The sequence below is a fragment of the Oncorhynchus keta genome, chromosome 2, assembly GCF_023373465.1.
Source record: "Oncorhynchus keta strain PuntledgeMale-10-30-2019 chromosome 2, Oket_V2, whole genome shotgun sequence".
NCBI lineage: Eukaryota > Metazoa > Chordata > Actinopteri > Salmoniformes > Salmonidae > Oncorhynchus > Oncorhynchus keta.
The window spans coordinates 19,838,109-19,853,947 of NC_068422.1; the positions used below are offsets into that span (position 1 = coordinate 19,838,109).

Genomic DNA, 15,839 nt, shown 5'->3' on the forward strand with positions numbered 1-15,839 from the left:
GTACTCTATCTTTCCTGCTGGCATGCTGTCTTGATCATTCTGTTTTATGAGGGATCGGTGAATGTTATGAAGCAGTCATTTATAGGTGAGGGTTCTCGTCTTTGTGCAGATGGAGATACTAGTCTCAACAGGACCCAGGTGGGAAGCAGATGTAGCACAGGCAGGATCGCATTCATCACGCACCAAATGGAATAACACGGACAAACAAGGTGGGACTACGTGAACTTGGCCAATAAGAAGTACTAGTCTGAACTACTGAACAGGAATGTCCATGAAGAGGGGTGCTCTCACATTTGTATGTGAGGTTTATCTCCCTGGACACATTTATTTTACCAGGCAAGTCAGTTACGAACAAATTTTTATTTTCAATGACTGCTTAGGAACAGTGGGTTAACTGCCTGTTCAGGGGCAGAATGACAGATTTGTACCTTGTCAGCTCGGGGGGTTTGAACTTGCAACCTTCCAGTTACTAGTCCAACGCTCTAACCACTAGGCTACCCTGAAGGCCAAGATGGAATGTGCAGGAAGAGAAGAGGTTAACTCCGTTTCAAACACTTGTGAGATATTTATACATGGTACTACTGGTTTATGGGACTACACTTAAGACCCCCCAGGGAACCCAGTTTAGGTAACCTTGGCTACTATCGTACAACGAGTACTCCTCCACTACTGTGGATAACGACCCTCACTCACTCTTACTGTTATGCCCCATTTGTAGTTCTCTTGTGATAAATGACCATTTGTTACATGCTTCTCCCATAGAGGTCACAACATGGGGTCAAGTCTGACAGAGAAAGGAAGAGAATGCTGGGGTTAAACAATTCTAATAACTCATTCCAACCCAGTCCCTACACATTCCTGTAGATCTGAAAGTAATGTAAAATAAGGTACAGATACTGGATAAGCATTATGATAAATGGACAACTGTAATAGTGATGCATGATGTGGGTGTGTTTTTTCTTAGGGGGGTGGAGAGATGGATGACACCCTTCTCTTGGCAAGACCTCAGTGTGGGGGAGGGGACATACTGACTGCCAAAATGTATATAAGCAGGTCCCTCTCGGTGCTCTACAAACTTGCACTGCTGTGGGATTATTATCAAACACTGTGATTTATTCGGGACAGAGTTTTTTTTTTTGTACGAGCAGGTACATAGTCTGTGTCTACTTATGTATTCTCAGCAAACCCTCCAAAAAATAATTGGCGAAACATACTGTGAGAAAATAATCAGGTTATTACACATTTAGTGTAAGACGATAGAATGGATGTCTGCAGAGCAAGTTAAACTGTCATAATTATATCAGTTCAGGTGTAATGTATGATATGTCTAATTCTTACTTGAGGATGAAGACTACAGTGGCTTTGCTGTGCCTGGTGGCTCTTTGTGCAGCGCAGAAGAGGAGGAGAACTGAACAGAATTCAGAATGGGACTACAGGACAGAGGGTGAGTGGCTGCCTGGTCTGTTTTCATTTCAGAATCACCTTTATTCACATTTTCAAGTACATTTACAGGTACCAGGAATTTGTTCAAATGGTGCTGACCACAATAAACAGAATATACAGACAAGATATATAGATGAAGAATTTCCTCACAATCCACATACAGTATATAGATACAGCAAAAACAGAGCAATTACGGTACACATTCTGGTTGGCCCCTCTGAGCATGTGAGTCATCCTCAGCAGTCACAATTTGCTTTCTCTGTTATTAATGCGTTCCTTTGTTGCTAATGTATTCTTCAGACATGATACGGACAGGGTAGCCAGAAATCGGCACAGGGATTTTGAAGAATTGTTAGAAGTAGAACTAAGTACAAAACACTATCAAGAAACATTAACCAAATGACTACCCTCTTCCCTGTTCATGCCATTGCAGCAGAGAAGGTAAACACTAGAGTCTGTGCCAACCTCACCCTGGTGTTGGACAACTGGAAGTTTGCCATCATGACCCAAGTCAAAGACCTTCTCCTCAACGACCACAGCACTGTGCTGCCTGACTACGGGAGGTGGGTAGAATCCGTTGTAGATATGTTTAGTAGGTATTTAGATCAGAAGTTCATTGGTAAGCTCAGAAAAATAACATACTGTATGATTTGATAAATATAAAGGTAAGATACTTCACTGTATCTATTACAAAGCCCATTACTTTGGAAATGTACCTTTTAGCTTTAGTCTTTGTTAGTCAGATCCCTTTGTTATAACAGACACAATAAGACTTTATAACATAGAACTTGTTTTTGAACTGTAATGAACTCCCGCAACCTCCTCATTACACTTTTCCCCCTCACCCTATCACTCCCTTCCTCCAGGATCCCTCCTCTATCGGATGCCTTAGGAGACCTCTACAAGGAATTCAATGCCCTGAAGGAGCGCCTGGGGGAGCTGACCACCAAGTTTGAGGGCGTCGAGGCGTTCGTGGACGACGTGAGGGCAGGAAGAAGCCCTTCCCAGAGAAGAGCAGAGCCCCGCCCACTGACACCAGACGAGGAGAACCAGAGCACCATGCTGACCGGAACTGGAGACGGAACCGGTACCAGCACTGGTACTAGACCACAGGGACGCAGGAACCGGGTGGTGGTCCGGAGAGTCAAGATACCTGCTGATGGTGCCCAGGTCTAAGGGATTGGACTGTGACCACAAACTTAAATACACTCTCCACCTTAAACTCAGTGGTGAAAATGACACTCTTTCTCTCTAAGCACTCAAGAATTATAAAAATAATGAGCTGGCTATACAGTAAAAATGTAATGCTTTCCCCATTCCGTCAATGAACTCAAATTGTGGTAGACAAGTTGTAAATATTATTTAGCTATTTCTCATTTTTACACAAAATGTTGGTGAGAATGTTAACCTGTGGATGAATCTGATAACCTCTTTTGTCGATAGGTGGCGCCACAGTGTATCCAATGACAATATTACAAGTTTGTGCCTTGCTTCAATAGAGTTTCCTGTGAGGGCTTGATTGATCATTTGATATTTTACAGTACAGTCATTTATCAGGTGTTGTTTTTATCAGATTATTGTCTAATTGTACTATTGTATTGGCCTATCATCACAGTTTCACATCTGCATATGAATTATACTATTGATATAATTTATTTTGATCTGTAAATTATATAAATCTTTAACCTATTGAGCTTTTCTTCAAAGGATGAAGTTACCCCTAGGCACAGATCTGGAATCAGCATTTTACCTGAAAATGGGCATAGGCCTACATTTATTAGGGGTGCCAAGCATATCCTAGATCCGCTGCTTATTGCAGACATAATAAAGGTATTCTGGTTTAGTTACGGTTGAATGAATGTTAAATAATGACAAACATTTACAGAAAAGTCGCTTTAAAATGAATGCGTGTAAATCATAGTGGGCGTGACGGTGAATATGTTTAGGTTTCTAGTTTGGAAACAACACAGGCTCAGTTGGTAAGAAATGAAACTGAAAGGAAAAACTTAAGGGACTGTCATACACTGACCTACCCGCTTTAAATGAAGATAACTTTACGCTCACATGTCCAGTTATACATGTAAGATGTTTCGCGACGATCCCTCGAGTTAGGTAAAGGGTGGAGTTTATGAATGTTGGCAGGTGAGCGTTAGAAGGTATTGGCAAATGTATCTTACTTTAGTGGTTGTATTGCTGCAACGGACAGATGTCTGAATAGTATTGTAGCAGAGAACACATTTGTAAGGTAAGGAAGTGCCGCCTGTTTTCTCACAGCCTTTTCTTGTTATAGGCTGTGATGTTACCGTTTATTAGAAATATTGTTTTTAGAGACAAATGTTTTTGTCTATAATGAGACGGTCAATTTGTTGACAAGTTAAATACGCATGTATTTAGTAAATCTTTAGAGGGAATTGCAATATTTTTAATGACATTTTAAATAAGTAAGCAAACAATTTCTTAGGAAATAACTCCCATACTCATAACTGGGAGATGAGAGTCAAACAGAGAAATCGAGGAAACAGAAACTTGGCGACTGATTGAGGAAGTTATTTTACTGCAGCTATATACGGGGCTTGGCAGCAACGGCAGCGCAGTTGTTGCTGTTTTGCATGTTCCCTAAAATGTCTAAACATAGTAAGTTTCTTTCTGAAATAGTTAGATATTGCTTCCATTAGAACATTTAATTTGTATTATTCTCCATCTGTAGTGAGAGATTAAGAGAGTGTCTTTAACGTCCAAACTTACCAGAGAGGATACACAACATACAGAGCAATATATCCCGGCCTGGTGGGCTGACCAGCAGCTCTGCAGATGGAGCTTGGTTCAGGTGACAGTAGTCCCCAAGGAGATCATGGGTCCTTGTCCCAGCAGTGCCCTGGGGTGCCAACAGGGAAACATCGGCACAACATGGAGGTAACTGCTGAGAAGGACACTGTCACTAAGAGACCCAAGACAGAGGGACAGCAGGTGACACATGACCACCAACCACCTTTCATTTTCACATTTACATAATTTAGCAGACGCTCTTATCCAGAGCAACTTACAGTAGTGAGTGGATACATTTCTGTACTTTTTCCTGTACTGGTCCCCCGTGGGAATCAAACCCACAGCCAGCAGCATACCACCCTGCATTCCACTGCTGGCTTGCTTCTGAAGCTAAGCAAGGCTGGTCCTTGTCAGTCCCTGGATGGGAGACCAGATGCTGCTGGAGTGGTGTTGGAGGGTCAGAAGGAGGCACTCTTTCCTCTGGTCTAAAAATTCAAATCAAATCAAATTGATTTATATAGCCCTTTGTACATCAGCTGATATCTCAAAGTGCTGTACAGAAACCCAGCCTAAAACCCCAAACAGCAAGCAATGCAGGTGTAGAAACAAAATATCCCAATGCCCCAGGGCACTGCCCTGTGTAGGGTGCTGTCTTTCGAATGGGATGTTAAACGGGTGTCCTGACTCTCTTAAAGATCCCATGGCACTTATCTTAAGAGTAGGGGTGTTAACCCCGGTATCCTGGCTAAATTCCCAAGCTGTCCTTCATACCATTATGGTCACCTAATCAGCCCCAACTTACTATTGGCTCATTCATCCCCCTCCTCTCCCCTGTAACTATTCCCCAGGTCGTTGCTGTAAATGAAGTGTTCTCAGTCAACTTACCTGGTAAAATAACGGTTAAAAAACCCTGCCGTTGCAAGCGCCGTTCTCTACCAACTGAGCCACACGGGAACCCGTGTGCCTATGTCTTTCATTGTACAATCATTAACAATAAAACTAATGAAACAATTTGGGTAACAGTACATATTGTCCTAATTTAAAAGAGAAACTGACATTTATTGTCATTGCTGACTTTTTTTGTTATCAACAGGACCAAACAAAGTCCCCCAGAAGAGATCAGGATATGAAGAAGAAGACAAGGAGAGGTAATAGAAGAAAAAATAAAGGAATGAAAAATCAAGCTGACAAGGATCCTCAGACTCCGAGTACACTGGAAAAAGGGCAGATGGAGACCCAAACCAACCAGGTGTGTCAAACCTTGGAAACACAGACACAAGAACACAACCAAGACCAAGACCACCAAGCTGAAACCAGTCAACAACAGGACCAGTCCATGCATCAGACTAATGATACAAAACAAACACATGTCAAGGATGCTAAGAGAGTTCACGTCCAGACTCAAACAAATAAACCTAAAGGCGAGAACCGGGCAACTCAGACCCCTATAGTTGTTCAGAACACACAGCAGACACAGACAGAACCCTCTGATTCCACTCAGCCAATGACAGATGAACATGCTGACACCACTCAGCCAATGAATGAGCAAACACAGAACAGCGATGGAGCAGGCAGTGAAGGAGCAGCATCAGAACCACCTAAGAGGGAGAATCCAAACTCTACCGAAGAGGTAAAGAGTAAGCCCGAATCAGAGAAAGGGGTACAACATTCAGGAGAAAGCTCAGGGAGTCCCACAGCCTGCCAGGTAAAACAGGGAGTCAAATTAACTACCAAGTCTTATGCAGAAGCTGCAGCGGAAGATAAAACAAAGACTCAGAAGAGGTCGAGTCCTCAGACTTCAAATCAATGCAAAAAGGATTCCAAGAGTAGAGGATGTCGGTAAGCTGGCAATAAGCTTATGGCATGCTGTTATTACCTGAGTACAATGAGTAACAACACATGACGCGACACACAAGTATACTGTTATTACTTCTTTATTACTGTAACTAGTCACTCAACATTTTCCGTCTTCTTTTATTTTCTCGCCTTCATCAGAGAGCGGTCCCCAGTAAGGATTCCTCCTGGGATTCCTATGTTCACCTTTCATATCTATGCTGTGCTGAACAAAAAGTTCAGATTCAACCAAGAATATGACACACTCTTGTTATGTCATCAAGATGAAACCCATGCACTTGAAATGACTCATTTCGTGTGAGTATGAATACTTTTCTCCTTACTGGTGATGTTAGATTGATGAGAATATTTTACTGTTTATCGGCTACATAAACCACACAATACACACATGGTGATAATTAAAATTGTTTGTAAATCAGTTTTTAATTTATTCTTTAGAGGTCTATCTCAGCAAGGCTATCTAATAGAAGCAAGTCTCTCAGTACCGGAAAGCTCAATACCCAGGGGACAAATTTTGACTTACCAATATCGGGTGCAGCAAAGGCAGAAAGAGATTGTGGAGATAGCCACAAGGAATATTCAAATTCCAACTGATTTACAAGTAAAGGGTAAGAGGAAAACATTTAAAAATCTATTTTTAGAAGTTAACGGTTACCTTGTATGTTACATTGAGTATGATACTGATTATTCATCATTGTTTCCAGAGTTGCACCTTTATGAGGGTCACATTCATCGGCTGGAGTCATGGTGGTCCTTCCAAGGGTGGTTAGATGTGTTCCAATCAAAAGGAAAAGGTATGGCTGATGCCTGGCAAGCCTCTGCCCGTCTACTACTTGGCCACATTTCACAGAAATGGGATCCACCCAACCAGGAGAGCACTGTGCAGTTTGCTCAGCTCTTGCGTCATTTCCAGAGGAGTTACTCCTCAGCTGTTCAACAGGTGGTCTACCCAGGATATTTCAATCCCCCTTTGGTTAAGGTGAGTGGGACATTTACAGTGTGTAATGATGTTGTAATGGCATTTCAAGAAAACAGTATGACCATTAGATCCAATACCACACATTCAACGTTTTCATTATTTTTCTCATTTTTTTTGGAATAAAGGTATCAGAGTTGATTTCTGAGCATTTTCTGCAGCTGTTGCATGCTGAGTCCCAGGGAACATCGCAGAAGAGTCAGACTGTCAACAACCCTCTAGTGTTTGGCTTGTCTTTGTTCAGAGTCTGCCAAGCTTGCCAGATAGATCTTGGGGTGAAGGGCTGGGCAAAACTATGCAACGTAGTATCCTCACACACTGCACTTGACAGCAGAAACATAGAGGAAATTAGAAATGTCTTCTCTTTTCCACAAAAGTGAGTTTCAGATGCAATGTTTATATTGTGTTGTTTGATTACAGCAACCCTGTTTATATGTTGGGTGAAATCTGTTAATCTGTCTTTGTCTCCACAGGCTTGTGATTGGTATGATCAACTACTGCTCACAGAGGCTGGTCTCAGAGCTTCCCCTGCTCATTCCTCTACTGCACACTCTCATACAGCCGGGAGCAGACGCTGGCAGGCTTGGTCCTACAATAGAGGAGATGAACTGGGCAGGGCTTGAAAATGTTAAGTACAACAACTTCAGAGAGGGGATCAGATGCTTTTCTGACAAAAGAAGGTTTGTCCAATTGTCCCTCAAAGTGTCTCAACCCTATTTGAGTGGTCCACAATTTGCTTTTTAAAATCTGCATTGTGAATAATTGTATCATTGTGGAGTGAAATTTATCCAAAAATATTATTTCTAACTCTGCATATACAGTGCCTTGCGAAAGTATTCGGCCCCCTTGAACTTTGCGACCTTTTGCCACATTTCAGGCTTCAAACATAAAGATATACAACTGTATTTTTTTGTGAAGAATCAACAACAAGTGGGACACAATCATGAAGTGGAATGACATTTATTGGATATTTCAAACTTTTTTTTAACAAATCAAAAACTGAAAAATTGGGCGTGCAAAATTATTCAGCCCCCTTAAGTTAATACTTTGTAGCGCCACCTTTTGCTGCGATTACAGCTGTAAGTCGCTTGGGGTATGTCTCTATCAGTTTTGCACATCGAGAGACTGAAATTGTTTCCCATTCCTCCTTGCAAAACAGCTCGAGCTCAGTGAGGTTGGATGGAGAGCATTTGTGAACAGCAGTTTTCAGTTCTTTCCACAGATTCTCGATTGGATTCAGGTCTGGACTTTGACTTGGCCATTCTAACACCTGGATATGTTTATTTTTGCACCATTCCATTGTAGATTTTGCTTTATGTTTTGGATCATTGTCTTGTTGGAAGACAAATCTCTGTCCCAGTCTCAGGTCTTTTGCAGACTCCATCAGGTTTTCTTCCAGAATGGTCCTGTATTTGGCTCCATCCATCTTCCCATCAATTTTAACCATCTTCCCTGTCCCTGCTGAAGAAAAGCAGACCCAAACCATGATGCTGCCAACACCATGTTTGACAGTGGGGATGGTGTGTTCAGGGTGATGGGCCGTGTTGCTTTTACGCCAAACATAACGTTTTGCATTGTTGCCAAAAAGTTCAATTTTGGTTTCATCTGACCAGAGCACCTTCTTCCACATATTTTGTGTGTCTCCCAGGTGGCTTGTGGCAAACTTTTATACAACACTTTTTATGGATATCTTTAAGAAATGGCTTTCTACTTGCCACTCTTCCATAAAGGCCAGATTTGTGCAATATACAACTGATTGTTGTCCTATGGACAGAGTCTCCCACCTCAGCTGTAGATCTCTGCAGTTCATCCAGAGTGATCATGGGCCTCTTGGCTGCATCTCTGATCAGTCTTCTCCTTGTATGAGCTGAAAGTTTAGAGGGACGGCCAGGTCTTGGTAGATTTGCAGTGGTCTATCGCTTGCACTGTGCTCCTTGGGATGTTTAAAGCTTGGGAAATCTTTTTGTATCCAAATCCGGCTTTAAACTTCTTCACAACAGTATCTCAGACCTGCCTGGTGTGTTCCTTGTTCTTCATGATGCTCTCTGCGCTTTTAACGGACCTCTGAGACTATCACAGTGCAGGTGCATTTATACGGAGACTTGATTCGACACAGGTGGATTGTATTTATCATCATTCGTCATTTAGGTCAACATTGGATCATTCAGAGATCCTCACTGAACTTCTGGAGAGAGTTTGTTGCACTGAAAGTAAAGGGGCTGAATAATTTTGCACGCCCAATTTTTCAGTTTTTTATTTTTTTTTAAAGTTTGAAATATCCAATAAATGTCGTTCCACTTCATGATTGTGTCCCACTTGTTGTTGATTCTTCACAAACAAATACAGTTTTATATCTTTGTTTGAAGCCTGAAATGAGGCAAAAGGTCGCAAAGTTCAAGGGGGCCGAATACTTTCGCAAGGCACTGTATGTGTTCAATTAGACTATTATTCCAGTTAGTTCACATTTCTTCTTTTCCTCAGGAGAAATACTTGACAGTACATTGACCTCAAACAAGCATAACATTGATGACACTTTCCTCTTTACAGGATGATGCTCACTTTGATCCAGAATCACATTTCTGTGGCTAAAGAGATGCCTCTGGTTTGGACCAGCTGGCTGTCCCTGGTGGCCTTTGAGGACCTTCCAGAATTCTCCACCCTGAAGAGCATACCTCCAGAACACATAATCCAGAGCCTGCTGTACAGGCTTCGACAGTATGGGGAGAATACTGATGGCAAAACACAACAAAATGTAGAGGTAAGGTATGGATGATTAATGTCTGATAAGGTTACTCAGTTAAAGAGTAGTGCTATTGCGGTGGATCTTTAAATATTCATTTGTGACATTATTATTTCAACTTCCAGGTTACTCAAAAGATCCTGTGCTTTGTACTGGAGAAAGTTGAAGAGGAGAAGGAAAGGTATTGGAATTTGAGATCTGTGAGCGTGAGTCGTTTGAGTGTTATATTATTCTGCTATTGTATGTGTGGCTTTTGTTTATAGGCTAGCAGATGCTGGGTATGTGGACTCCATCCTCTTGAGTTGCATCAGTGTTCTGAAGAGCACTTGCCGGATGGTGCGACTTGTCCCGTTCTACAAGACAGCAGTGCTATCCTTCCAACTAGTGCTGAAAGCGGCTGAAATTCTGGATGCTGCACTTGCAAACAAGGTAGTTGTTGATCTGGTCATTTGCTGTTCTATTTATACCCCCTTTTTCTCCTCAATTTCGTGATATTCAATTGGTAGTTACAGTCTTGTCCCATCGCTGCAACTACCGTACGGACCCAGGAGAGGTGAAGGTCGAGAGCCATGCGTCCTCTGAAACACGACCCTGCCAAGCCGCACTGCTTCTTGATACACTGCTCGCTTAACCCGGAAGCCATCCGCACCAATGTGTCAGAGGAAACACCGTACAATTAGCGACTTTGTCAGCGTGCATGCGCCCGGCCTGCCACAGGAGTCGCTAGAGCGCAATGCGGCTAACCCAGACCCAGACGAGGCTGGGCCAATTGTGCGTTGCCTCATGGGTCTCTCGGTCACTGCCGGCTGCGACACAGCCCGGGATCAAACCTGGGTCTGTAGTGATGCCTTAGACCGCTGCTCCACTCGGGAAGCCGTCGCTGTTGTTCTTTGAACTCCAATAGTACACCAAATGGTGTGTGTGTTCCTTCCCAGACTCCGGATGGTGAGGAGAAGAGACCTGAGCAGTTCCAGCTATCTGACAAGCCTGGGGACGTGCTGCAACATCTCAGCCAGTGGAGAGACAATCTTCTCCACAATGATCTCCTGAAACAAGGCACTCAGTCCAAATCCCTCAGCTACCCCAAAGAAATAGAGGTACTGTAGACAAACTAGCAGACATACAAGACCTTAGCAGACAATATTTGTTCCCAGACGTACACAGTTTTCTGTTAATTATAAACCTGTTTGTATGTGTATGTTCACCTTGTGTTGGTAGATGTGGGATGCCTTCCTGAGGGTAGAATGCTCTCTGCAGAGTGTGTCAGCCCAGTGGATGTCCAGCCTGGACAGAGACCTGAGGAAGAGGATCTCTAGGGTGAGTGTATCGGCCTACAGACCTGGTCATACATTCAGGAAACCTAGGAGAGTTTTGAGATTTGATTAGCTGGACACAATAGGTCAGATTCACTCGGACACAAATCAAGCATAGTCCTGGACTAACTAGCACATTCAATGTTATTTATTGAGCATTATTTTTAGTCTAGGATTAGGCTCAATCTGTGTCAGGGAAACCGGCTGTGTCATTCCTACTATGCAGTGCCTTTTCTGTTCCCAGGAAATATCACTTCTTATTTCATGTAAAATGTAGATTCTAAAAGGCTTTAAATATAAGATCAGGTGTCCTTTACCTTAACATCTCACAAATATGGTTCTTGAAAGGGAATTTTATGCATTTTGAAAATGTCCCTGGTGTTATTTGTCAATTTCTACGAAAATTATATGCTATAATTTGTTTCAAATCTTTCATTATTTTAGAGTATTTTAGAGTCCAAAATTCTTGGACTCGAGTCACAAATTTGATGACTTGATATAACATAAAATAACTTGAGACTTGGAGCAACAAGACTCGGGACTTGACTTGAGACCGATGACTTGAAATTATCTAGCCAGGTTTTGTAATGTTTTGGCACTCATTTTGTGGCACAGAGTTTACATAGATTACTCTCCATGCAGCCAGAGAGTGTAGCCGCAGTATCTCCTTTGCAAAGAAAGGTGCAACAGATTTGGTAGTGAAATGCACACTCGGCACTCTGATTGGACCAACAAACTGTCAATCAATACAGGTCAGATGGTGAGCTAGCAAACAATTGCTGATTTGCTGTACAGCACAAGGATCGGGTGCAGCGCAAACATCAAATTATAGGAAGAGAGGATTGCCATAATGAATAAATATGCAGCTCTAAAAAAAATTGGTGATCAGGAATATTAACTGTTTACTTTACAAGCTCATCAGCAATGGGGCAACAATTACTAGCATAGGCCTACTGGTATTTTGGTATGTAACAATTGCTTGAAATTTATAATTTACTTATGAAGTTTGTATTTGGAATTTGTTATTGGTTATTACTGTGGTGAAGATGCACCATAGGGCACAGCTCTTCACTTGCGCTCCCAACGCTCCCGCCAGCGGAGAGAGCTTTTTTTTCTCCTGTTGAAATGTTTGCTCTTGCTTTCACACGTTTAAATGCATAGGCCCTGCATGGTAAATCTGTATTCCATCTAATAATACAATAATTACTAGCGTTTCATAATTCCATCACGTTTATTGCAACACCTAGACATTTCTGTTTGATAGCCCTACCATTGGGGCAGCAGGTAACCTAGTGGTTAGAGCGTTGGGCCAGTAACCGAAAGGTTGCTCGATCGAATCCCAGAGCTGGTAAAAATCTGTCCCTGAACAAGGCAGGTCGTCATTGTAGGTAAGAATTTGTTCTTACCTGACTTGCCTAGTTAAATAAATAATGGTTAAATAAAAAAATACCATACATTTTCAGTTTGGCAAACCATTTCTTACCCTCAGAGTGGGCGCAATGTTTATTGTGCACATGAATGTTCACAAGACTCATGAGGTAGAAGATCTGTTTAATTCAATGTATGGTTTCGCTCCTGGGTGGACGGGTCTTTAGAGGTAGCCAATGAATACCTTGCTAGATCTATCCCTGTACCAATGACCTTCACACACAGAGTTTTGTGTATCCTATGAGCCAATGTATGTTTCATCCGAAAATGTGGTCGGAGGCACCGTATGGATGGTGTTACGGTGTAAGTGCAGCACAGCCAATGCAGACGGCTTTTAGAAATAGGCTACGTGGCCTGCACTCCATGGTTTGGAGTCAGAATGTTGAATAAGCTAAAATAAGCTAAAATGATTGTTCCATCATGGTGTTGAAATATCATGAATAATCATTAAGTCTGATTAAGACGAATGTACTAATGTAAAAATGGATGTGGAAATGGCCTTTTACATTGAAGAACCAGTTTATTGGTTGTAGTTGCTAATTGGGTAATTGTATGGTCCTGGGGGCCAAGTGCTTCTATTATTTAGGCCTACCTGTTTGAGCTCCTGTTAGACAGATTCCATTTGGTTTCTCAGAGGGAACCAGGCTGTACAGTCTTGCCCTCTACCTGTGTCCATACAGGTAGTCTCTGTAGCAGGCTTAACCTGCCCTATTTCATTTGGGCTATTGCCTGTGTATATTTGGTCCACCACATTATCCCTATTGTCCACCCTGTGGACAATAATGCAATAACTATGGGATTATGCACCTAAAACAGGAGGCAGGTAGCCTAGTGGTTAGAGCGTTGGTCCAGTAACTGAAAGGTTGCTGGATCGAATCCCCGAGCTGACAAGGTAAACATCTGTCATTTTGCCCCTGAGCAAGGCAGTTAACCCACTGGTCCCTGGGCTCCGAAGACGTGGATGTTGATTATGGCAGCCCCCCGCACCTCTCTGATTCAGAGGGGTTGGGTTAAATGCGGAAGACACATTTCAGTTGGATGCATTCAGTTGTACAACTGACTAGGTATCCCCCTTTCCCAATATACTTATATATTTTGTATGATTTGGCTCTTTCACCATTGGATCACCAAGACCCGTAAATAAATCTACCTGCCTTCTGCTGATTTCATGCCCTAATGACTGTTACAAGGTTCATATTTTACAATTACATAGGTTAGTCAAAATGTGTTGTAGACAAAATAATGAAAATGGCTGTCTGGTAGCCTCAATAACTAGACAAAGATTTGTAGTTGAACAAGTCCTTGCATGTAAAAAAAAAAATGTTTACTTGACTTGAAAACTTGGACTTGACTCGAGTCTTGACCCGATCTACTTGGGACTCAACTTGACTTGCTCTTAGAATGCACGACTTGGACTTGACTCGAGTCTTGACCCGATCTACTTGGGACTCGACTTGGATCTTGTGACTCGAATAATTGTGACTTTGTCCCACCTCTGCTATTTTATAGTCCTAGTTAAAAAAAGGTTTATTTTTGTATTTAACATTTTCTGTGTCCCTGATTACACTTTCCACCCAGTTAGTTTGCAAAAATTCTCCTTAGAAAACAGCCTCTTCCCACAATGACAGCACATTCAGGAAGTGTCATAATTTGTTTGGTGGGAAAACAATGGTGCAAAGCTAAGTAAATATAAACACTTGGTTTCATCTATTTTTCCATGTTTCATGATGCTAGTCTGTTTGTCTCACTCATACATTTCCACCTTGTTAGGCTAAATTATATAGAAAATGTATCACATTTTAAAAATGTTAAAATATATTTAATATATACGTTTAAACCCTCTTCACGTGTTTACCATTATTCTAGCGTAATCTCAATCACCCGCAAAGCTATTGATTATTTAGACTCCAAATTTCCACCCTATTATCAAGCCTGTTAGGATAATGCAATAACTATGGGATTTAATTGTCTGAGCTTGACCAATATATTATTCTGAAAGTCAAACATGTCCTTTTGTGGTAGAATACAAAGAAAATTACAAATATATACTCCTCCCCACATAGTATAAATAACCCAGCCCTATATCCCCCTGAGGTCAATCATTTTCTCTTTGCTCCACAGGCCAGTGATATGGACAAGGTGGTGGTGTGCTGCCTTGAGACATCAGTGGAAGCTATAGGGAAGAGCCATGCTACCATAAAGACCTGCTTTCAGGAACTGTGTCGCTCTGCCATCAAGAACATCTGTCAGGTTAGTGGCATCCATCTTTACAAAAGCTGCCTGTAAGACAGTCAGAATTATCATTACTAGTGAGTGAGTGAATGAGTGAGCCAGAAATTGAGTGAGAGAATAAGTGAGTGAGTGAATGAGTGAGCCAGAAATTGAGTGAGAGAATAAGTGAGTGAGTGTGATCATGATTGTTATTGATGAGTTATTTCTCATTTTCAGGATGGGAAAGAGGGGGACCTTATGCGAATGCTGTACCCCCTGTCTAAGGTGCTCCCCCCCTCTGTCCTGTCTTCAATCGTGGTTGAGTCAGCGGCCCGGTTTGAGAACGACCCTGTTGGTCACCTGCTGGACCCCCAGTCTTCCCTCAACCACCTCCTGTCTCATGGTATACCTCATGTCTCAATCAATCAGTCTGAACAGTCATAGTTACAATATCTCCACTAGTGTAATCTTATCTATTGATATGTACCATGGTTTATATATGCCAATTGCTTACATATCTTAGTGTTTTTGAATTTTTTTTAAATATTTTTTTTTATTTCACCTTTATTTAACCAGGTAGGCTAGTTGAGAACAAGTTCTCATTTGCAACTGCGACCTGGCCAAGATAAAGCATAGCAGTGTGAGCAGACAACACAGAGTTACACATGGAGTAAACAATTAACAAGTCAATAACACAGTAGGAAAAAAAGGGGGAGTCTATATACATTGTGTGCAAAAGGCATGAGGTAGGCGAATAATTACAATTTTGCAGATTAACACTGGCGTGATAAATGATCAGATGGTCATGTACAGGTAGAGATATTGGTGTGCAAAAGAGCAGAAAAGTAAATAAATAAAAACAGTATGGGGATGAGGTAGGTAAAAATGGGTGGGCTATTTGCCGATAGACTATGTACAGCTGCAGCGATCGGTTAGCTGCTCAGATAGCAGATGTTTGAAGTTGGTGAGGGAGATAAAAGTCTCCAATTTCAGCGATTTTTGCAATTCGTTCCAGTCACAGGCAGCAGAGAACTGGAACGAAAGGCGGCCAAATGAGGTGTTGGCTTTAGGGATGATCAGTGAGATACATCTGCTGGAGCTCGTGCTA

The 15,839-nt window shown here is 41.9% G+C and overlaps 2 protein-coding genes across 12 annotated transcripts in view; both read left to right on the forward strand.

Annotated features, from left to right (window-relative positions):
• The first annotated feature begins 1,041 nt into the window (after nt 1–1,041).
• Nucleotides 1,042–3,136, forward strand: LOC118361500 (uncharacterized). 3 transcript variants are annotated; one of them, XM_035741498.1, is made up of 4 exons: nt 1,042–1,148; nt 1,344–1,444; nt 1,877–2,006; nt 2,310–3,136. In XM_035741498.1, the coding sequence occupies exons 2-4, from the start codon at nt 1,345–1,347 to the stop codon at nt 2,617–2,619; spliced, it is 540 nt and encodes a 179-aa protein (XP_035597391.1). In that variant the 5' UTR covers nt 1,042–1,148; nt 1,344; the 3' UTR covers nt 2,620–3,136. The 3 variants fall into 3 exon arrangements, with proteins under 3 accessions (XP_035597391.1, XP_035597401.1, XP_035597382.1); XM_035741508.1 differs by having other exon boundaries at nt 1,081–1,215; XM_035741489.2 differs by having other exon boundaries at nt 1,088–1,444.
• A 309-nt stretch (nt 3,137–3,445) lies between these two features.
• The window catches only part of rnf213b (ring finger protein 213b), a 68,349-nt gene continuing 55,955 nt past the window's right edge, over nt 3,446–15,839 (forward strand). For 4 of the 9 annotated variants that reach the window (XR_004828436.2, XR_004828433.2, XR_004828440.2 and 1 more), the window contains exons 1-15: nt 3,446–3,688; nt 4,151–4,410; nt 5,303–6,048; nt 6,205–6,360; nt 6,502–6,671; nt 6,768–7,042; nt 7,168–7,415; nt 7,513–7,719; nt 9,587–9,797; nt 9,905–9,960; nt 10,043–10,208; nt 10,715–10,876; nt 10,998–11,096; nt 14,642–14,770; nt 14,969–15,134. Coding sequence is in view for 6 of the 9 variants with exons in the window: in XM_035792415.2 (XP_035648308.1) it covers nt 4,255–4,410; nt 5,303–6,048; nt 6,205–6,360; nt 6,502–6,671; nt 6,768–7,042; nt 7,168–7,415; nt 7,513–7,719; nt 9,587–9,797; nt 9,905–9,960; nt 10,043–10,208; nt 10,715–10,876; nt 10,998–11,096; nt 14,642–14,770; nt 14,969–15,134 (2,947 nt within the window). In the remaining 3 variants the exon portion in view is untranslated. The remainder of the gene's footprint in view (nt 3,689–4,150; nt 4,411–5,302; nt 6,049–6,204; nt 6,361–6,501; nt 6,672–6,767; nt 7,043–7,167; nt 7,416–7,512; nt 7,720–9,586; nt 9,798–9,904; nt 9,961–10,042; nt 10,209–10,714; nt 10,877–10,997; nt 11,097–14,641; nt 14,771–14,968; nt 15,135–15,839) is intronic. The other 5 variants (XM_035792363.2, XM_035792382.2, XM_035792392.2 and 2 more) reach the window with 4 other exon arrangements.

Bases quoted from the DNA above. Each gene is read 5' to 3' on its own strand.
- LOC118361500 (XM_035741489.2), top strand. From the start codon at position 1,315: ATGTATGATATGTCTAATTCTTACTTGAGGATGAAGACTACAGTGGCT. The intron at 1,445-1,876 runs GTGAGTGGCTGC...ATGCCATTGCAG, and splicing joins ATGGGACTACAGGACAGAGG to CAGAGAAGGTAAACACTAGA. The intron at 2,007-2,309 runs GTGGGTAGAATC...CCCTTCCTCCAG, and splicing joins GTGCTGCCTGACTACGGGAG to GATCCCTCCTCTATCGGATG.